This window comes from Pecten maximus, chromosome 8, assembly GCF_902652985.1.
Source record: "Pecten maximus chromosome 8, xPecMax1.1, whole genome shotgun sequence".
Taxonomy (NCBI): Eukaryota; Metazoa; Mollusca; class Bivalvia; order Pectinida; family Pectinidae; genus Pecten; species Pecten maximus.
This window is the reverse complement of record NC_047022.1, coordinates 14808530-14832732: the sequence shown is the minus strand read 5'-3', so window position 1 is coordinate 14832732 and position 24203 is coordinate 14808530. Positions and strand designations below refer to the sequence as shown.

General features: G+C 35.4%; 2 protein-coding genes across 3 annotated transcripts; one reads left to right on the top strand and one right to left on the bottom strand.

Annotated features, from left to right (window-relative positions):
* The first annotated feature begins 295 nt into the window (after positions 1-295).
* On the top strand, positions 296-13511 carry LOC117332548 (macrophage mannose receptor 1-like). The gene is made up of 15 exons (XM_033891499.1): positions 296-464; positions 2611-2702; positions 3812-3883; positions 5047-5167; positions 6006-6097; positions 6931-6999; positions 8009-8177; positions 9259-9356; positions 9965-10073; positions 10270-10483; positions 11321-11346; positions 11670-11752; positions 12072-12162; positions 12593-12662; positions 12920-13511. Exons 1-15 carry the CDS (start codon positions 410-412, stop codon positions 13101-13103), a joined length of 1545 nt encoding a protein of 514 aa, XP_033747390.1. The 5' UTR covers positions 296-409; the 3' UTR covers positions 13104-13511.
* Positions 13512-13567: 56 nt separating this feature from the next.
* LOC117332549 (meprin A subunit beta-like) lies at positions 13568-21579 on the bottom strand. 2 transcript variants are annotated; one of them, XM_033891500.1, is made up of 8 exons: positions 21380-21579; positions 20608-20758; positions 18575-18756; positions 17465-17686; positions 17071-17097; positions 16489-16623; positions 15291-15559; positions 13568-13741 (listed from the first exon to the last, which is right to left on the bottom strand). In XM_033891500.1, exons 1-8 carry the CDS (start codon positions 21408-21410, stop codon positions 13658-13660), a joined length of 1101 nt encoding a protein of 366 aa, XP_033747391.1. In that variant the 5' UTR covers positions 21411-21579; the 3' UTR covers positions 13568-13657. The 2 variants fall into 2 exon arrangements, with proteins under 2 accessions (XP_033747391.1, XP_033747392.1); XM_033891501.1 differs by lacking the exons at positions 18575-18756; positions 20608-20758; positions 21380-21579 and adding an exon at positions 18251-18500.
* Positions 21580-24203: the final 2624 nt, after the last annotated feature.

The following is a 24203-nucleotide window of genomic DNA, read 5'->3' as shown; positions in this document are numbered from 1 at the left end:
CAACAGATTACAAAGGAAAATAACTGGAATGTCAATAAAAGGAGATATGAGCATAGGAGAGAACAAAACAGCGATAACGAGAGGTATAGGATTCCTATCAGAACGAACTTATGATATACAAATAAATAATGATAGAGACAGGTGTGACCTATGGTTAATCAGTAACTTTATATAAAGTCGTGGCATTTCTATATATAGTTATATAAGTGTCACTAGATTTTAATTCACTCCACAAACCATAAAGATAAGCACAAGTAAGGCACCTTGGTATCCTATACTATGGGAGTGTTTCGGACAATTCACGGGAAATTAATCGCAATAAGCATCATGATACACAAGAGTGACACGAATTTATAGTTACGTGCAAGAAATAGTGTCGAACTCGATAAGTGTTCAAGATAAGACGTTCATGGCGGCCAGCAGTGTTTTCCCACTTCTGTTAGTATTGTTTCATATAGCTGACGGTGAGTGCTTGAGTAAAACCTCTTAAATATCTGAGTCTATTTATTAGAATGCTTGGAAGTCAAGACGATTCTTAGTCTTACCTGCATATATTTTATGATAAAAAACAAGGAGATTCATGAGAGATTTGGATTACTTAAAATGTATATTCTCATCAAAGTAGAAGTTATGTTGTAATATATGTAGTTTGTAACATAAGAACACTGTGCTTGTTTCTAAACACAATTAATGTGTAGTGGTGGTATGTATAGATGGATTTTGACTACAATATGATCGAAATGTTGGTGTTGTGATTCAAATCTATCAAATGATAGCAACATTTGCCTCAGTATTGTTTCGTAAGTTGACTGTGGCCTATTTCATGTCTACATGGGATAACTCTATCGCACAAGGAAAAACATTTCATTTCATGGATCAGTGATGATGGCGTAATGAAAATACTTCTTAACAGCTAAGAATCGATATTTTACTTTAAGTATGAGACAGAAATAATCAAATATGGGTCTGTGTCCTGTGGACAGGGATACACAAGAGTTTAGCTGGCCAGCACTCTGCTGACTAGCTAAACTCTAACAATCGGGTTCAGATACCCCTGTCTACTGTACAGAACGATGTGATATTCTAGTTCTCTGTCTCATTAGTGCTTAGTATTCTGAGATGGTGGTCAGGCGTTTGTGTGTGGGGCCAGCTCTGTCTCAGTAGTGTTTGGTAAAATGACGTTGGTTTCTTATGTCTATCTGGGTACGGTAAGCTCTGTCTCAGCAGTGTTTAGTATAATGATGGTTGTCTTTCTAGAGTATCTGCGATCGACCATCTCTCTCGCAGTATGGATTGATATAATGATGATGACCTATTGTAGTTCTATCTGGGTACGACCAGCTCTCTCGGTATTGTTTTGCATAACGATAATAGTCTAATGCAGGTCCATCTGAGTATGACCAGTTCTACCTAAGTTTGGTATAACGGTGGTGATTTATTGTTGGTCTATCTGGGTACGGTCAGCTCTGTGTCAGTAAAGTTAAATCTAACGATGATGGTATATTTTAGGCCTCTCTGGGTACGGTCAGTTCTACCTCGGTAGAGTTTGGTATAACGGTGGTGATTTATTGTTGGTCTCTCTGGGTACGGTTAGCTCTGTGTCAGTTAAGTTAAATCTAACGATGATGGTATATTTTAGGTCTATCTGGGTACGGTCAGTTCTACCTCAGTAGAGTTTTGTATAACGAAGGTGATCTACTCTGGTCTATCTGGGTACGGTCAGCTCTGTGTCAGGGGTACTTGGCATTATGATGGTGGTCTATTGTAGGTCTATCTTGGAAACTCAACTCTTTCAGTTGCATTTGATATAATGATGGTTGTCTATTGTAGGACTATCAAAGTACGGTCAGCTCTGTCTCAGTAGAGTTTGGTATAACGATGGTTGTCTATTGTAGGACTATCAGGGTACGGTCAGCTCTGTCTCAGTAGAGTTTGGTATAACGATGGTTGTCTATTGTAGAACTATTAGGGTACGGTCAGCTCTGTCTCAGTAGAATTTGGTATAACGATGATTGTCTATTGTAGGACTAGCAGGGTACGGTCAGCTCTGTCTCAGTAGAGTTTGGTATAACGATGGTTGTCTATTGTAGAACTATTAGGGTACGGTCAGCTCTGTCTCAGTAGAGTTTGGTATAACGACGGTTGTCTATTGTAGGACTATCAGGGTACGGTCAGCTCTGTCTCAGTAGAGTTTGGTATAACGATGGTGGTCTATTGTAGGACTATCAGGGTACGGTCAGCTCTGTCTCAGTAGACTTTGGTATAACGATGGTGGTCTATTGTAGGACTATCAGGGTACGGTCAGCTCTGTCTCAGTAGAGTTTGGTATAACGATGGTGGTCTATTGTAGGACTATCAGGGTACGGTCAGCTCTGTCTCAGTAGAGTTTGGTATAACGATGGTGGTCTATTGTAGGACTATCAGGGTACGGTCAGCTCTGTCTCAGTAGAGTTTGGTATAACGATGGTTGTCTATTGTAGGACTATCAGGGTACGGTCAGCTCTGCCTCAGTAGACTTTGGTATAACAATGGTGGTCTATTGTAGGAATATTAGGGTACGGTCAGCTCTGTCTAAGTAGACTTTGGTATAACGATGGTGGTCTATTGTAGGACTATCAGGGTACGGTCAGCTCTGTCTCAGCTGTGACAAAGTGGTACTGCCTCGGGACTGTGGTCATGTAACAAGATGTGGCGTTCACGAGGTATGTATTAAATAAATGATAGGACATTCTTCTTTGATAGAACTAAGCTCAGAGCTGAGAAGCTGTTTATGAAATATATGCTATACATTGAACAATGGAGCAAAGACACATACTGATAATTTCTGGGCACGCATAATAAATAATGGGGATCATAAATATAATATCGTACTTACATGAAATGGTATTGTACAACAAAATCACTGTTTCCTGTGTAAGATGAAAATCCAGGGCCAGATCTTCTGAATAAGAGTTGTTCCGTACAATGTTTTGTGATCTATATGTCAGCCACTACATGTGTTAAGTGAATATTGCCTGTTTGTCATGTGACAAAAAGCGCCGACGTAGAACCAGAGGTTTCGTTTGAAATTTATTTTGCGTTTTGACAAAAGAAGAACATACCTTGTAATTTATAATAACTTGTTTGATATTGATATGTAGTTCAGCTTCAATTTATTTTTCACTGTAAGAAATAATACTTTTGTAGATATACCTACTTCTCTTCACTCCTTGCTACATTATTGTTATTATATTTTTTTTCGTGGAAGTACATATGTACATTCTGTAGCATCAACTCTAAACTGATATATTTTCCTTTAGTAAGGCTGTGGACGTTTTGCCTGGAGTAACGATGATGTGTGAGAACAGTTCTTGTATATGATTGATATAGATAAAGTTCGCATTTGTTCATTTTGCATTGTGAACGATATACATGGATATGTTCAATGAAAACAGAATTTTGTTATGATATAAATGAAGTCATTGTCACCCTTTAACCAATAACAGATTATTAGTACAAATATGAAATATCTTAATGACCAATCTATATCATATGTACATATTTATCTGCTTTGATTTGTTATATTTATTTCAATTTTAAATTATCTTTTTAATAACGGAGAAGATTTACGTAGGTTTAGCCTGCTATTATCATCGGAGACTCACGGTTGATTGCACTGCGCTACGTATGATAAGTGTAGCGTAGTGTAATCAAGCGTGGGTCTCCGACGATGAGCCTGCTATATTTTCCTATTGTATCTTTTTGTATAATAAAATAAGATGAAATGAAATGAAGCATCTGTTTGGTAAAGTCAGAGTGTTTCGTATTTTAGAAATGTGTGGTCACAAAGTACGTAACCAGTAGCGCAGTGGTTTGGTACAGAGTCGGGTGTAAAACGGCAGATGTGAGTATGAATACATTTATTCCTTCATTCATATTTCAAATACAATAATCGACACCATTACTTACTTTTGATCATCGAGGTTTCTCGTAATCTGAATGTCAAATTTTGAATTTATTAGAGAGAGAGAGAGAGAGAGAGAGAGAGAGAGAGAGAGAGAGAGTCAGAATATAAAAATGTATTTGGCATTCTTTTGAAATCCTATGTTGACAATTATGAAATCCACTCATGGTTATTGCACTACACAATCTGTACATTTCCTTTAACATGGTTAAGTCGCCTCCAATGTATCAGCCCTATAGGCGCGCAGCATCGATGGCGAGTCATAGAACGATGAACCAGCTCTAATTTTAATGTTAAAATAATTAGAAAATCAATTTTTGCAATGTATTGACATTGTATCAACAACTTGCTTCATTGATTAGTTTAAAGTTATTATATTAATTAATAGATCAATTGAATTATGTATGTTTACATTTAATTAATTCGCTATTTTATTATTTATACATGATACTATTCACTTATAAATGTTCATTTTGTTAATGTACATTATGATATTAACGAAAGCTTTGGTGCGGTGTTGGGGCAACCTGTCTGAATCTAACACACCTTGGTGGAAGGCTACAGGAGGAGGAGGAGGAGTTAAAGGACATTTAAGCCAGAAGCCCTTGTGTGATAGATTCATGACTTGACTCCATTCAAACACTTCAACAAACAGCTACATATACTATCGCTTTTACACTGTAATAAAAATATCAAGATATTAACCTTTGCATACTACATATATAAATGAAGTTATTACCTCCCTTTAACCAGAAAGCTTATCAGTACAAATATGACATTCCTATATTGACCAAACTATATCATATGTACATATATAATCTGATCCCAAAAATCACTTGTTGGGGATTTTCATTTCAAATTATATCAAATGTTTTGATTTCAATATTCTTTCTATGAATTTATTATGCTTACCAGTGCTTATTTGCTTAACATGGTTCTCTTTAACGTTGAAGAATGTCATAATTCTACGATTAATGCTATGACTTGTGACATGTTCAAATTAAAAATATTGCCATGACAACTTAATGCGTTACCTTTACTAGCTTTTCTTATTAGAAAAATGTGACTGATATACACTTTCCATTTCCATGGTTACTTACAAGACATGTAACAAACCATCGAGTCATGGACGTCGGAATTCTGTAGGAGTCACTGAGGCATCGCTGTGTGTTCACTGCTGTAATGACACCGCGCTGTGCAATCAACGCGGCTGTGGTACAACAGGTATCTGTAAACAGCTTTACATCATTTAAAACCAGTGTCATTAAATGTCGATTGTGTTAATTTATCAGTTTAGGGAGTACAATGAAGAAATTGAAAACAAATTCCATAATCTGAAAATGAAATTGGTGTTGTTGTTTGAAAATTTTATTATATTGGATAAACACAAATTATGTCAGACAGTAGAATTTAAATTGCTCGTTTTCGAGTGATTACGTTACTACCAAGAATCGGTTTTGTCGATTTTGACACTTCTCGACAGGAAACACTGTTCAATGTAGACCAGTGTTGCATTACTTAAGACCTATATGGTCCTATCAATATATTGAAAAAATAAGACAAAGAGACAGTGAATTAGTATTATGGGCTGTGTGCCGTGCGTGTTAATATGTAATCTAATGACAACTTGCTTTAAAACAAATCAAGTCAGTAAACTTAAGGCAAGTATTTGGTATCTGTCTGTTTCTAAAGAGTCGCTCTTGACACACAGAACGTTTGTAACACACAGGGAGTGTGTTGATAAATAGAAACAAGTCATGGTATCCATGTCATTTTAGTTATTTACAGAAAACAAAAATACATAATGCTTGTTTCATTTTTTTCAGTTTGTGATACTTAAATTAATGTGAAATGTTACAATGTCAAAGTATGCTTATATATTGACAACTGTATACTAAATCCTAAATGATTATTTGAAAAAGCCTCTTGAAATCACTGGATTTGAAGTAATGATTATATAAATGTGGCTGAATGTATGTACTATTTGAAATGCGACATCTAAAATCCCTGACATTAAGTACCTTGCACTTCAACTCTTCCACATTAATTTATTATTTTTTAGGATTTGGTGCTAGCAATTCTATCTGTTACAATTGTCTTCAACACAGAACTCCAAGTTCGTGTGACGACGTTACAGTGTGCAACCAGGATCAGGTTCGTGGTCAATGTGGATATCTATTACAACAATTTACTCTTAGTTGATTGGACTAATCATTTAACGGTGCTTCCCTATTCACAAGTTATTATTTTATTTACAATTTTATTATATACATTTTAAAGCGTCAATTAACTACTAAATTGCATTGAATTTTCTCCCTATTTATCACGAAAAAACATTCAGGTACAAAGCAAAATCAACACAAATGAGTAAATTTCCTATCAAAAAAAGTCTCATTTTATAGATCTTTTTGGAAAACTTCGATCGATATTAATGTTCATGCCCAGATATTGGAACTCTTCAATGTTTTTATTGTCGAAAGCGACAAAGAAACGAACAAGAATCACGGTCATTTGTAGAACGTTTTCAGTTATACGTACAAGTTGGTACTTTCAATATTTTGTTAAAACTACAGCCTCCATCGTTGCCATGCAGTCAATTCAGGCTTTGATCAGGTATGCAGTGACAAAAAGAAAGTAGAATTCTTATGCGTAACTTGCCGTTTTTCGTAAAACTCTTTTCAAAGCTGGTACTAATGTATTTGATGTTGTACTATATCTCGTCAATTTAAACATCGAAAACTAACAAAAAACTAACTAAAAGTCGGTCGAGTATATTACCACCTCGGACACTACATATATCAGTGCTTCACATTGGTCATTAATGTGATGATGATGAAAGTGTAGTCATCGAAACGTCTCACACTTCAGTGCCACATTAGTTGTGTTATATAACTTCCATTATATTTACATTACTTACCTGAAGGAATTGTTCTAAAATACGACTGAACACCTTTACCGACTTAATGCATGATGCTCCTTATTTACAGGCATGTGGCATCACACAGACAACCTTCGGTTCAGATAATTTCTACACCAGTGGGTGTTCACCAGTAGCGGTAAGTTCGATTTTAATTGTTATATATAGCAAATATCATTTTCCAATACATCGTTGACTCCCATGGAATCTTCTTTCTCATGTTACTCCTATGTCTCGCATACACAAATGACCTCGCCCATGTCTGTCCTAGCTTTTTTATCTGCCATCTTCCAAAAAAATCAAAGTGCAAATTAAACGTTAATGATTTCGTCAGATTTTGAGTAAACATTTCGATATGGCTGCATTTGGTCCATGAATTTTCGAATATGAGAGCTTTTATTTTTTAAATCAGAGCTATGCGAAGCCAGATGACATGGGTACCAACGATGTGGTCAATGCTTTAGTTCGGAATACTCCCTAGTCTTAATGTACTGTTAAATGACTCTGCAGTCGAACGGTCCACCTGTATATAACAGCGGCTATTATCTTATTTAATAGACGCCTTTTATTGGGAAAGATCACCATTTTTTATTCTTATAAATTTAGTTGTAGGAAGAAATCCGTTTTCGATTAAGAGTTATCTCCCTTTGTTAGTGAGTTATGTCCCTTCGAAACTAGCAACATCTTTAATATAGAGGGCAGGACAATCGAAAATCCTTTTCAAAGAATCACTGAACACGGTAGGCAGGCTTGAAAACTGGGGAGGATATATTTTTCAATTCCTTGTAATTTATTTCAAAACAATTTTATTTTAAGCATTAATAATGAATCAGTTATGTCTCGAACAACCGAATAACGAGTATAGGGGTTAGTCGTATTCGAGCTTTTAATCTTTTCATCAATAACAGAAAAGTGTGTATTAATGCCACTTTTCTCCGTTTTCATTGAGTTTTGACTGTACCTTCTGTCATTGTTTTAAGTCCAGCAATGTGAGGGTCTGTTACATTTTATATAGTGCACTTTTCATTTGAATTATAAACTCTTCTAGAAACCTAGTGATATTGTTCTTGCCTCACTAATTTGAATTATCGTTAAGATTAAGCACCTTGTTAGACATAGCGTCTGATTCTTCATATTTACAATTTCAGCAATGTACACATTCTCATTCCCAAATATCGATGTGTTGTAACAGCACATTGTGTAATGACCATTTAAACTTGTCCTTGACGACAACTAGTGTCACTAGTATTAAGACTACTGTCCCCTCGACAACGCGAGCTGTTACCAAGGTCACAGCGAGAACAACAAAGAGCACAGGTAGGTACACAATGGAGAAAATATATTGAAGGGATTAGCTTACCTTGTTTTACTATCTTGTGAATTGGTGATTTATTATCATGTTTCTAGCTAGTCTTTGTTTTGGTTTCAAGAAAAAAATGTGTTTATGAACTATTCGCGAAAAGGTGTCATAATTACTAATTGTCATTTATATTTCATCATTCTGACAGTAGCTTAATAGTTGCATTGATTGTTGACAGTAATGATATTTTTTTGATAATTTATCATGTCTTTGCATGTTTACCTAATATCAAATACATATATATATATATATCAATGATTGGTGCTTTGCTTTTAAATGTGTAACATACGTTTGAGGATAAGAGAAAGCAGTGTGCCACAGTTGGTAGACATAGCTATAGATAACATCGTGTTATTGGTGTGTGTTCTATAATCTAATCCTTTGAATACAAGAAAAATAATAGATTAATAATGCATATGGTTAGAAAACACAATCGGAATTAATTAAAACTGACTATGCAAGAACAATATCGACATTATGTATATATACTGAATACGAATACAACCGGTGGCTCAGGAACGGCGATTATTATTGTTTTTTTGTTATCATTCATAGCTGGTGTCAAATTCATGATATATTACGTCCTTCCTTGATTGAAAATGAAAAACATCAATTAATTATGAACAAAAGAAAACATTGAAACATGTTTTGCTCAATACAATTAATAACAGTGACTTGAGTTTTTACCTTGATATATTTGAAGTCGATAAAAATGAAAACGAAATGTATCCACCATATTTTATAAATTGAACATACAATGTGTTATATGTACATTGAAGAGCGTTCATAACGATATATCTAAGCGAGCAAATATGGTCTTTGTTTTCGAAGAAAAACTGCGAGGGCAAAATGTGCCATCAAAAGAAAAAACAACTTATACAACAGGCATAATCCACCTGTTGTTAGTTGGTTTCAAACTCAAGATGCAAAGACATTGTTCCACTGTTACTGCATTAGCTATCACGTCTACAGTAAGATACTTATACACTGATGACTAGATTAAAAACGCATAGTTTACATTTTTGGTTTTTTTTTCAGCTGCAAATTGTGCGTCAGGCTGGATTTTCGACGTTTACAATAACATTCAGTATTGCAGACACGAAGATGTAGGACTGGTGTCGTGGGCTGCAGCCAAGGTATTATACATGTTTAGGACTTGGGTTGTTGTCAGCAGCCATAGTAATATTGTTATGTAGGACTGGGATTGTTGTCAGCAGCCAATGTAATATTCTGATATAGGACTGGGGTCGTTTTCAGCAGCAAAAGTAATATTCTTCTGTAGGACAGGGGTCGTTGTCAGTAGCCAAAGTAATATTTTGTTTATGTCGGACTGTTGTCGTTGTCAGCAGGCAAAGTAATATTTGTGTCGTTGTCTGTGACCAGCGTAAAATAAATATATACAAAGTGGCATTATAATGAACACAGCTGATACATTTAGGGATAAGCAGGTGTAAAAGCAAACACTTAAACGAATGGTTGTACAAGCAGTACTTCCCTTGGTTTTTGATCAACTGTGTCTTTTTGTTGATATTATGACATGATTTGTTTATATGAGTCCCCAACTGTACCGTTATAAAGAATCTGTAACGCGATTATATATCCCACTAGGTTGTCCATGTTAAGTGCTTTATGCTTTGGGTCATAGGCGTTTTGAATTCGAAATAAATGAATGCGGTTTTTATAAATATATAACTGACATTTCATTCCCTTTAACTGAACTGAGGTATTTTTGCATGGGAGATAGGCCATATGTGAAAGAAGCAACAGTCATCTTCCAATCGTCGAGTCGCGAGAGCAACTTGAGTTTATCCATTTACAACTGAAAGACCGACAGCCGAGCACATTCAGAACCGGTAAGATTAATTTGACTTTATATGAGTATTCTACATAATATTTTGGTCAATACACATTTCCTTTCTCAAAAAAAAAGGATACAGTTTCGTACTTGAATCTGTTACGGTTCTAACATCATTTCAAGAAGTATTACTTGCATAGTTGTCGGTAAGGACATGCTAACATGCTTTGACGTCAGTATGATGCATTTTATAGTGTGGCTAGACGGCACAGACATTAGTAGGGAGGGCTACTGGATGTGGAGCAGCACTTCCGGTCAGCTGGTTTCTCCTCTATTCTGGACAGTCTCACAGCCAGACAACTACTATGGACCTCACTCAGAAAACTGTCTGATGTACGGAGAGGAGTATTTCTGGGGATACAACGACGCCAAGTGTGACAGACTTGTCAGCGTACTTTGTCAGCACGGGTATTTTTTTGTTATCTCTTTACAACTGTTTAATATGCTTATGTTAAATAATGCCCGACTGACTTTTACATAACGTACATATAAATAATTGCTTATATTAGACTCTGTTTTTCCTAACTTGATAGCACTTCAGTTAGGGAGCTTTCATTGAGTAATATGCGATTAAAGCTCGGATATAATCTTTATTCTTAGAACTATCTTCTTCATATGTCTTTCTTGAAACTGACACATTTAAGGCTTTAAGTTAGGCGTTCCTGCATGTGTAAAAGGCTTTTGGTTCTGTCATCTTGCTTAGACATACCACAGTCTCTAAATGATAGTTCCTATTCTTGCTTAATGCTCGACATTTTAAGAGTAGTGCGACTGTCCTGTTGAGTGTCCTCAGCAGTGTGCTTTAGTGAGTGAGGTAGACTATAAAGTTGGCACCAGTTCCGCAAATTGAGGCAAAAACGAACATACTACAGTCCCAAAAATACTTATACCCTCACCAAGCATGCATCTCGCACAGTCCACCCTTAAATGACCATAACTGTAGATAAGACGTTAAACTTTACAAGACAGTTCCTGTCACAATGATCCCGGATGACCATATATAGCACTTAATTGGAATTTCTGATATCCTAGAACCATTAAGAAAACTCAGAAGCGCACTTTGCTGGTCTTGAAATGACTGCGAGTCTCTGGTACAAATACGAAGGTTATAATCGGTTTGTGAAAAACGGACAGACAGACAGACAGACGGGGTTGGATTATATAGTTCCCACCAATAGGGTCCTTAATTTTTACAGATATCTTTGTTGTGCATCTCAAGACGCCTGTAACCTTTGTTTTTGACAGGGTACCACCTACACCTCAACTCAAAGGTATTCTTTTCTTAACGAAGCTCCTGAATAAATATCGCAAAACATAAACCAAACCATTACACAAATAGCAAAAAGATGGCGTTCATGTTAGAGTTGAATGTTGATTTACTTCAATGCTATCAACTAATTTGCACAATGGTGAAGCTTTTATGATGGATTATGATGTATCTAGTTCATAAAATTATCCAATTATAAATTATCAATGATTGATTGCAATTAATGTTTTATTTGAAGAGACACATTTCATCGTATCTCCTTAGATTTAGGCGTAAGCAATACCAAAGTAGTGGTATGCTTTCTTTACATTTTTATATGTGTTTCAGCGTGTCCCAGCGGTAACTGGATTGAACATATAGACCGGAAGTACTGTATCGTAACGATTAATTATAACTGGTACCAAGCAAAGGTAAATTATAGTACGATAGTAAAAAATTTTTTGGGGGGGGGTGGGGGGGGGGGGGGGGGTGGGGGGGGTGGTAGATATTTGTGTATTAGCACCCTTTCTTCTATTTTAAAAAAAAATGAATAAAAAATACTGTTTTCTACTTAATGTTAATATTTTTCCCCATTTTCTCGACTTTCAATATGGGCAATTACACTTTTTCTGGCCCGAAGCAGCTGTGAATTCAAGATTCAGCATAATTTATATCTGTAACGAAGTACATATTTGAAGTAGCTATACACTTGTGATTTTTGTCAAAGTCATGTATTCATTTGTATTGCAGGCATTATGCTCATCTCTGGGAGCTCACCTACCGATCGTAGAATCAGACAGTGACAACAACTATCTACGAGGACTCGTAGCTCATGGGGACGGTAACTCAATTTTCTCTGTCCCGTCATTAAAACTTTCAATGTGACACCACAAGCCTGCCGAGTGATGTGCAGGAAATGCTTACCTAGTAGCTGAACTGCATCTGTCCACGTCACGCCAATAATTCTATGTTATTACGTCATAGATTGTGTTAAATGTTCTCTATACCCCCGCATGATATGTGATTATATGTTCCATATTAATCGTACGCCATAGGTTGGCATTGTCATACACAGTACCTGGTTTCTCTGTAAGAGTATGACATCTTTTATTACAATATTTGCACTTTTCTCAGCCATGCTTCAAGGTAGGTTGGTGAAAACTGGTTTGTAGCTTGCGTATTAGTAGCTACTTAACTTGTTAATTATGTATTTTAATTTCAGTTTAGTTGCACACTAATGCTGGTTAATATCATATGCAATTAATCAACAGTTTGGCTTGATGCAACGGAGGAATTTCACAACGGTGTATTTAAATGGAGTTCTACAGGCACGGCAATTCAGTAAGTATACAGTTGTGTATTTGTATAAAGTTTTGTTTATTAGTTTATTTGCAAAAGAAGGACAAGTTTTGATATATTCAACAGATTTTATTGTTTACAACAAGTAGCTAAGCAAAGTAAGCTGTTTGATTTCTGGGAGTGTGCTTACACCCATACACTCTGTGTCAGTCTATGGAGATACTATCGTTCTGCAGCGTCACTTTATTTTAAGCTGCGTGTCCAGATCCTTGTTAAGATACTATGACATTGTTGTGCAGATATACTAACTGGACCCCAGGGGAACCCAACAACTACGCCAGCCAGCCAGAGTATTGCGTAGAATTCGGAGAGACATATGGCTGGAAATGGAACGATGCCACGTGTTATGCTCAAAGGCCAACTATCAACAAGGTGATCTGCGAACGGTTTAAACCCCTAGCGTCGTCACCACTGATTGGTTGAATTCAAATACGTATAATGCATATAAATGGAACGTTTTATATTCGTATCAAGGGTATGTTTTAGTTTTTGATATTGATAATGTTTTACGAATTTGTGTTTGATTAGCTTTTCAATTTATCAACATGAAACATAATTACTTAATCAGTCGTACGAACAAAACAAAATCGTAATAGAGGAATCTAAACTTCTGAAGTGAACTATCAGGTTATTTCGAAACTGTTAACGCATGTACCCACATTTAGTCTTAGTGAAAGAAAGAGTTTCTCGTATAGCTCATACAATAAGTCATGACTAACTAACTGTATCTTCGGTAATGATATATTGTTCCTGAAATTGCGTTTTACATGTATATATCTTATGCAGCCCCCTGTATTTTAACTACCAGTAAACATTTAAAATATTTCGTGACTTGGACGTTTCCGTTTTTACTGTGTTGTAACTCAATTATAACTTGTTACTCAATGTGGTTTCTTCAGAAAAGAATTTATTCAAAAATAAATGGAACTCTAATATGTTTCATTACAAGCAATGGATTAGCCGAAGGAGTCAGAAGTCTAGGAACAGACTCCGGGGTAGATCTGAACGTCATCGATTGCTGCGCCACCAGCCTCGTTTTCGATATAACATTCTATCTGTACCTGCGAAAATTAAAAAGAAATTACAGAGGAGGAAGAAAACAAAAGCAGAATAATGCGTTTATAGATTCTAGGCAACAAATTGAAACTGAATATTTTTACAGAGAATAAGATGCAATGATTGGAAGGAGAGGAGGTCGGATACTGTTGGGGATATTGGTTGGAATAACATCAGAAACGACTGTTAGAAATTGAAAGGATTAATAATCTTATTCTGAAAGAAAAACAATCAGAAACAATGCTGTTTGCAAAAAAAAAAAAAAAAATGAAAAAACAAAGTTATAGAATGAAAGAATATTATAATTAACAGATAGGAAACAACTATGTTGTCTTTGAAAATGTCATCCATGTACGTTAAGTACCATAATCAAATTTGAGTAAACCGCACAATTTCAAACTGTTTTTTTCCTGTCGGTATAACTGACACGACAACCATTTAATGAATAGAAAAGAAAAACAAAAGCAATAAATCAAACATTTCATTTCCCCCCTAGTGTTCGTAATTCCCTATTGTTAAATCTTGATATAGTGTTGGATACTTTCATGCTTGTATGCAATTTCCTATTGTTAAATTAGGATCTAGTGTTCGTTAATTCCATGCTGGTATAGATATTCCCTGTTATTAATGTGGATCTAGTGTTCGTTAATTCCATGCTGGTATAAAAATTCCCTATTATTGAATTTAGGTCCAGTGTTCGTTACTTCCATGCTGGTATGAACTTTCCTATTGTCAAAATTAGATCAAGTGTTTGTTACTTCCATGCATGGATAAAAATTCCCTATTGTCAAAATTAGGTCCGGTGTTCATTAATTCCATGCTGGTATAAAATTCCCTATTATTAAATTTAGGTCCGGTGTTCGTTACTTCAATGCTGGTATGAACTTCCCTGTTGTCAAAATTAGATCTAGTGTTTGTTACTTCCATGCATGGATACAAATTCCCTATTGTCAAAATTAGATCTAGTGTTTGTTACTTCCATGCATGGATACAAATTCCCTATTATTAAATTTAGGTCCGGTGTTCGTTACTTCCATGCTTGTATAAAAAATCCCTATTGTTGAAATTAGGTCCGATGTCCGTTACTTCAATGCTGGTATGAACTTCCCTATTGTTAAATTTAGATCTAGTGTTTGTTACTTCCATTCTGCAGGAAACCACGATACTGAAATGTAACGTTTGAGTATATGATATTCGGCTGTCGGCGATGTAATGCTTCCTGAAATTCTTGTTGGGGACATTTTTCATCTTCAATGAAGATATCATGGAAATATACAGTGTATCGTATTTTAAGCGATAAGTTTAAATTTCTATGATGATTATTAAAATTTGTTATTTCCTTGTCGCTACCCTTGATTTTAGTTTGAGAACGCTACTTTATTTGAATTTTATAATTTAGGTGATTAAGCATGAAAGCGGCTCTCCCAGATAAATCAGTCGTTGCATTTTTTAAGGTCACAAATTTTATGTCATTACATGAATACACAACAATGTACCTTAGAAAGCATTTGTTGTTACTATATGGTATGATGTCTGACATGTTTGTGTACTTACTCTCCACTTATGGGCCATTTGTTTGTAGTAAGTCCTGTACTGGAACCAACCACCGTCAACATTGCTCCCAACGTTTGCTGTCCGAGTTGACAACGTCGACTCTGTGTCATTGACGTAATCATATGACCTCACGATCAAGGTCGCCGCATTGTCGCCGACAATAAAGTAGTGCATGGCGATGCAGTACTCCCCTGGTGGTATCTCCCTCGCTGACAACAGTCGAGATGTTTTGTTGTAATTTCCTGTTCCGTTGGAGTACAGGTAGTATCCTAGTGGAGAGTAAACAGTTACATTAGTGATGTCAAAAAGGTGAAAACTGGTCGGTTGCCGTGTTTACATTAGATGCAATTGGGAACTTCGGAATAATGTAATATTAAATTTTAATATTTCTATTTACATGTATATGACAAAGTATTTTAATTTCTTGCAATGGTGCAAACAATAAGGAAAATCTACTTATCACTTCCAATCGAGTAATCCACCAAATTACTGCTTACTTTCCATTTCCAATAGAGTTCTCCACCGAATGACGTGTTACTTACCACTTCCTATAGAGTGATCCATTGAATAACGGGTTACTTACCACTTCCCATAGAATGATCCGTCGAATGATCGGTTACTTACCACTTCCCATAGAGTTCTCCATCGAATGACGGGTTACTTACCACTTCCTATAGAGTGATCCGTCGAATGACGGGTTACTTACCACTTACCATAGAGTTCTCCACCGAATGACGTGTTACTTACCATTTTCCACTTACCACTTCCTATAGAGTGATCAATCGAATGACGGGTAACTTACCATTTTCCATAGAGTTCTCCACCGAATGACCGGTTATTTACCACTTCCCATAGAATGATCTGTCGAATGACGGGTAACTTATCACTTCCCATAGAATAATCCGTGGAATGATGGGTTACTTACCACTTCCCATAGAATGATCCGTCAAATGACGGGTTACTAACCACTTTCAATAGAATGATCCGTCGAATGACCAGTTAATTACAAATGTCAATAGAATGATGGGTTACTAACTATTTCTGACAGAGTGATCCGCCGAATGACAGGCACTGGCTGGCTCAAGAGAGATAATTAACACCGTGACCAGTTAATCCATTATTCCAGTGATCAGTCGACTCACGGGTTTCTTATTGTTTCTGCCGTGTAAACTAATAAATAGAGTGACCGGTTACTTACCGCCTCCACTGGAATGGTCAGCTGAGGGTCCGTTAGAACCTAGGCCAGCGTTTTGCCTGATCCATTTGAAATCGTCTTTGTAATCATCGGCAAGGTTACATAGGATGTTCTCGAAGTTGCAGTTTACAGCAAATGCTACAAAAAGGATACTGATTGATAGCAATGTCATAGGAATAGTAATGTCATAGGAATAACTGGCAGAGATGTCAATTTATACGCTGTAACAACGACTACATGTATAATGATGGCGTCAAATAAAGACACGCATGTTTCATATGGTTTTAACCCCAGTTTTAATGTGTAGCATATATTCCTAGGGCTTGTTTTGATGTGCAATGTTTGTGTTCCTTCTATTATATCAATATTATCTGAATAAAGGGTCCATCAAAATAAGGTCAACGATCATTTCTTAAAATTTTGAAATAATAATTGTTGATTTTAAAACATATACTATACATCTGCTACTTCTTTGGTACATGGGCATTTCTAAATAATTATATATATATTGTAGTTTGCTTATCTCCCGAGATACCAGCCAATCACGGTTGTACTATGTTGGCAAGTTGTCGGTATTTTACTTACCTGGGCTGTTGGTGATGTGTGATGTATCTAAGGAAGAAAAGACAATTGAGAAGTCAGTATTAATACAATCATATGGAATATCTACAAAGACGATATTTTGCTGACTTTGGCGGTCATGCAAATTGTTTATCGTATAACAAATGTTAAACTGTTTCAGTGACCTCATTTGGAACTCCTTATAACTAATATTTATATATAACCGTGGTTACAGCCGTAGAGGTAGCCTGATGTACTACCGTGGATACTTATCATGAGTATCTAAAGAGATTGCTCTTCAAACTTTATAACCAACTTCGAAACAGTATCATTGCCACAAATGTATTGAGTCTGTTCTTGGACAATGTTTAATGTATGAAGAAGTTTGGTTCACTGTAAAATAAAGGTTGAAGTTTACCGTGGCCACAAATGTAGAGTGTCTGCACTTTGAGAACGTCATGATAGCTGAGCCTGTGTTCAATACCGAAGCTAACGTCAGAAACGTTCGTGGTGATTGTGGGAAATCTTGGATTGTTGGCGTAGGAATAAGGACCGAAATGTGTGATGGAGTCAAAGTCATAAGGAAACCCTAGTAGGTCTGTTGCGCCTGCAGGTATCTTCACAAACGATGCTCTTGCAACTGAAATCAGATTAGCTTAATTTTTATAATAGCTTGTTTGTGCAATCATTCAATAATCCAAAACTGTGTTAAAAACAGCCGATGTTTTGTGCATGGTATTTTGTTCTGGTTAAGGCATACTTCAGCAATGTTACTTTTAATTAAACGAAGGTTATTATTCTTATTAACGCTATTTTTATGTTTCATTTTGTAGACACACACTTCTCCGAGAGCTTGTTTATAAACTTGTTAAAAACCAACTTTCTGGATTATTATTCATGTGTGTCACTGTTGTTCTTTCCGTGGTACACTTACCAACATGTATGTTGTCCATGTGTACCTGTATGTACTGGTCCCTGGTGTACTTACCACCATGTATGATGTCCAAGTGTACCTGTATGTACTTGTCCCTGGTGTACTTACCATCCTGTACATTGTCCATGTGTACCTGTATGTACTTGTCCCTGGTGTACTTACCATCCTGTACGTTGTCCATGTGTACCTGTATGTACTTGTCCCTGGTGTACTTACCATCCTGTACGTTGTCCATGTGTACCTGTATGTACATGTCCCTGGTGTACTTACTATTCTGTACGTTGTCCATGTGTACCTGTATGTACTTGTCCCTGGTGTACTTACCATCCTGTACGTTGTCCATGTGTTCCTGTATGTACATGTCCCTGGTGTACTTACCATCATGTACGTTGTCTATGTGTACCTGTATGTAATTGTCCCTGGTGTACTTACTATTCTGTACGTTGTCCATGTGTACCTGTATGTACTTGTCCCTGGTGTACTTACCATTCTGTACGTTGTCCATGTGTATCTGTATGTACTTGCCCCTGGTGTACTTACCATCCTGTACATTGTCCAAGTCTACCTGTATGTACTTGTTCCTGGTGTACTTACTATTCTGTACGTTGTCCATGTGTACATCTATGTACTGGTCTCTGTCTGGTCTCTGGTGCTCATGGTACAAACCCAAAGTGACCAACAGTAGAGACATGATCTCCCGTTTGTACATACAGTCGCTTGTGAGGTAAAGTTTCTGTCGTCCTCCAACCATCCCCACATTATCTGTTCTACACCAACTAAAGAAAAAAAATCGTCACAGAAAAAAGGAATGGATTGATATTTTGAAGTGAAAGAAATCTTAAGTTGGAGCAATGTTTATCATTTACACCTGTATTTTTGAAAGTGTTTTTTAGGCTCGCAAATGGTCGTTTCCTCGCCAATTAAAGACTACAAATGACGGAAACAACAACAGTTCAATATTCGGCGAAAGGGCAACAGATGTTAAATCAGATGTCAAAATAAGAGAATTTTCGTCACAAACAACATTCTAATTTTGCGGACGTAACATCAGCCATACATTCAACTTTCTGCCTTATTAGAGAATAGTTTAGGCGAAGTTCGTCCGTCTTAGTATGATATAGCTGTCTTTACAAAAGCTTACACTAGGTTTGACACAAGCTGAAAATCCATCTTTAAACAATATTTGGTGGTATTAAAATCGATGAATCACATTCCCAATCTTACTTGAACAATGAACTGGAATATCCATCGAATTCTGTCGCAAAATATGGTTATTTAGAAAGTTCCTTGAAAAGCTACCTTTTTTATGACATAACATTTTACAAAAGAAACATCACAAATGTAGACATTGAAACATAGTTGCATAATATGTAAATCAAAATACAATGGTTTTTATTACATTTTCGCTATGAAATATAAGGTTTTATTGCATTTTTGCCTGTGGAATATAGAAATTTATCAAACTAAGAAAATTAATATTTTCACTTCAGCGATGAGCAGTAAAAATAAAAGATTTTGCAGTGAAAATATAACTTAAACAGAGAAAATATAAGTTTTCCACGTTTGACCAATCAGAGCGAAGCTTTGCATTCACCTCATTGAAACTTGCCGATTTTTCCAATCGATGCGAAAATAGGTAAATTGGTTATTTTGCTGTATTCTGAAATATTCAGACTAGTTTTTGACAAAATACTCCCTTCACGTTAGCTATATTAATACACAGATTCTCCGATAACAGTAGAACACGCTTAAATAACGTTGATCAGTCCTTTCAAAATGGCGCCGTCAATAAAAAGAAAATTGAATGGTTTTCCGTTTAACCGTATGACAGAATATTACGATATTATTCACTCGTGCTTCGCACTCGTGAAAAGTATCAATATTCTGTCATACTCGTGATTTGTTCGTTTAACGTCCTATTAACAGCCAAGGTCATACTCGTAAAATATATGTTATATTAAACGGAACCCCTTCAATATCGACAACTTATTGGGAAAATAGAGATATTATTTTCACTCGAATGAGTTTACTTACCAATATGGAAATTTGGACATATCAAATATATATCCTACCTCGTCTGGCTTAGTGTCCATCTCAAGTTAGAAAGCATAAAAAGTGCATAATGTTGTTTTCTAACAGTGACAGTAATATATTGAATATAACACACAGCCCTTATTTTTTGCTCTCAAGATTTATATGCTGGTATTAATCTCCAATAAGTTTGCTCATACTATTAACAACCACAGACATGTGGCCATGCCATATTTTGACAGCCCTGTTGCCAGTGATATCATTACGCGAACATAATATATATATTTATCTATTTTATGTTAATTTTCTTCGAAGTTGATGTCCAATATGTGGAACTGTATATTAATCAGCGAAGTAATAATATTGCGGCAAGCAAATAGACAAAGCGGTAGACTTAGATTAGCATAGGTAAAAGTGAGAAAAAAATTGTATAAATGGAATATTCCTTGTTTCTTGATGATTAACAAACACATTTGATCAAATGGGGTGAAAACTTTGATATTTTTGCACTCGTGTGTTCATCACGAAACAAAGAATATCCTCTTTATATTGTTATGAACATTGCAATAATTCCATGATATGTCAAATTATATTACCCATCGCTCGCCAGCGTTATATACACGAAGTCATGCCGGTCACGGAAGGCTCCCTCTTTTTCCTGGAAAGTGATACAGTTACCGCTGTCCGTGCTAACGTCACTTTCTATCTCTCGCATCGACTGCTCTATCACACTGATCTGGGAGGCGTCTGATGTAAAACATCGTGTATATGGTCATAGCAGCATAACAAATGACTTCCTTCATTCATATATCATAAATATCGTCTGTTGCGAGTGTTTATGGTGTTTCATTTATCAGTAGGAAACATTTATAAATACTCATCATCTAAGAATTATTGCAATACGTGTATTGTTACGTACATCCGTTCTACATGAATAATGCATTTTGGGAAAATTAAGAATATAATATATACATGTATATGATAATCAATTGCCTGGAAATGTTTAACAAGTTCATATTTGTTATCTTTTAAAGCATTAAATGTTATTGCTTCACAATGCATACAGCATGCATGTTCATGATACATGTACTAGCATCATAAATGAAACACGTATCTTCTGAAGATAACATGTATATGAGAAAGCAACCAACATCTACATAGGTTTAAAATGTTATAACTACTAAGCCAATGATACACGATTGTTTATCATTATTAAATGTATGCATAGTCATAATTTATCAGTGGATGTATATAATTTCAGTTTGGTTTGTATCCTCTTTTAAAGCACAACATACAGACAAATCATAATATATCGTAATATGTCCAAGTAATTAATGCGTTATGTACATAAAGTTAAAATTTACTCACCGATAAGACTGCTCATCTGATAAATCAGCATCTCCCGCTCCCATAATTTGTTTTTGTCATTCAAAACATTTCTTAACTGTCGAGTAAAACAAGAGAATGAGTTATACGGACAAACATGGTAATAGTGATAATGATTTCATGTTATAAGAAAAAATATGATAAAAGTTATATTGATTTAATGTTATAAGGAAAAATATGATAATAGTTATGTTGAATTCATGTTACAAGGGTAAATATGAAAAACATATCTTAAATGTCTAGTAAAATAAGATAATGAGTTAGAAGGACAAACATGGTAATAGTAAAATAAGATAATGAGTTATAATGATAAATATGATTAGTTATATTGATTTCATGTTATCAGGATAAATATGATAATATTTATATTGATTTCATGTTACAAAGATAAATATGATAATAGGTATATTGATTTCATGCTTAAGGGATGAATATGATAATATTTATATTGATTTCATGTTACAAAGATAAATATGATAAAAGGTATATTGATTTCATGCTAAAAGGATGAATATGCTAATAGTTATATTAATTTCATTGCCTTTTAAAATCATTACTGTACATAAGATACAGTTTGTATGCCCGCATAAGAAATAGCGACAGTGCGAAAAATACAAAACATCACATGTTTCGTAAAATCCATCATTGTTAATACGCTAAAATGACCAATGTGCAAGTATAAAGAAGCTGAGATTTAAAATCATCAAGAAAACGTTGACTAGCAATTTGACCGGCTAATATCTTTCACAAAACCTATTACTTTTCAAGCTTTCTATTAAAAACAATATCATCAGTAAAATAATTGATAGGCAAATATCCTGGTTTTTAACAATGTTTAGCCTTATTGTTCTCAAGAAATGATCTCGACTCGCATCAGTCATCAAAATTGGTTGAACATTTTTCCAGCATTTAAAAAAAAAGTTCAAATGAAATTTTGAAAATAACGTCTACCGCTAACGACAACCGTTACAGACAAAATTCATCGGAATAACCTGCTGCGTTAATGACTTTTATTTTAATTTGTTTTGTAAGAAAAAGAAAGAGGAACAATTACAATGAGTTGTTTAACCTGATGGTGAAAAGCCCCAGCAGATGTCATAAAATGCATGAATTTAAAGACTGCCTTTAACAAAAGCCAACTGATAAGGAATTCAAGTAAACAATGAACAAAACTTTTGTTATCTTATGTCGCAATGATAGTGTATGTCAATGACTATTCGGAAAAAAAATGCATGTCAAGCTTTCAAAGGTCAATGAAGAATATAACGATGGAATTGTAGAAATTCGTCTGAAACACTGAACAATTTACTTACAAGAAGACTTTACAATTGTAAAACAGAACATGCTTCAGTGTGCGAAAAAATTTAACCAAATCAACAGTGAAACGACAACTACCTCAATACGTGAAGATAACAACCTAATCAACTGTACCATAAACTCTATCGGATTAGATTTAAATACAGGAAACGAATTGATTTGTCTTTAGACAGCGAGGCGAAACCTTGCAATAATTGGAGTCTTGTATTAAGAAGGCAAATATATAAGTAGATAAAATCGTTGAGTTTTGAACAAAGAAGAGGAAATGTAGTACTTACCACGGAATTTCGTAATAAGAAAATTACCGAGAGTATTTTTTACTGTCTGTCTACGTTAATCATTATTGATGTATCTTAGTATCAAAGTCTATCCTGCCACTGATATCCGCAATGTTGAAATACCTTATGTATATTAACCACATATTTGCTGCATTCGGCAGTGACGGAATAAAACTTGTATTTTAGAATCATTGCATTTGCGCCAATTCGACTGGCCTACGTCCAAGGCGAACAAAGAATACTGTCGATACCGCTTCACTGCTTATTTTAATGACTGTTGCATGATGAATAGAATACATGGTCAGTGCCTTGAAATATAAGCTTTATTTTTGGGCTCAGGCCAAAGGTCGCCATTTTGCCTTTTTTTTACCCTTCGCCAAAATACAACTTATATTTTAAGACACTAACGATTCATTTCCATAAATGTACAGATAGTAATATTAAATCGTAGTTATTGCTGTTATGCTACACTACATACGTCTGTATATGATGTCCATTAGGATAAATGATGTCTCACAATATCCCACAACCGTAACATATCAACAGGGAATGTCATGAACTTAGTTTGTAAGGTGCAATGGTACACTCGTCTTCCATTTGGTTATATACAAATGTAACAGTAATTCGTCGGCTGCTATACTTCATGGCTGGAGAGGAATATTGTCAAGAATCTAGAAATATAACCATTCAATAAAAACGCACGTACCTGTGGCGGAATCGCTGCCGCCGCTTGTACACAGGCGTACGCCACCACACAGAAAAATGTTCCAAGACAGTTCAGATGCATGACCGCAGGGTTCTGTCTTACAGTTTAAACTACACAACCCTATACTCTTTAGCGCTGAGATAATGCGTCTGTCGCGTTTTTATCTCGACTAGGAAGTTTTGGTTGACAGGTCGTAGCATATCTTCATAGATATCTTCATATCTTCATTCTCACCAAACAGGAAGATATTTTCAAGTTACATATGCCAAATTAAAAGTTAAAATAAAATTATGAGAATATTGAAAGAAATCTTTTTATTCGAAAAGCATTTTTTTCGATTTCCACTTACGATTAGTCATTTGGGAATATCCACATTTGTTTTTTTAAATATCTATTCATTGTCATGCAATTAAGTCGGGATAAAACAAAAATGTATTATTGTCTGTTGATCATGAATACATACAAGACTTATACCTAATGATGTCATATTCGTTATACCACCTTA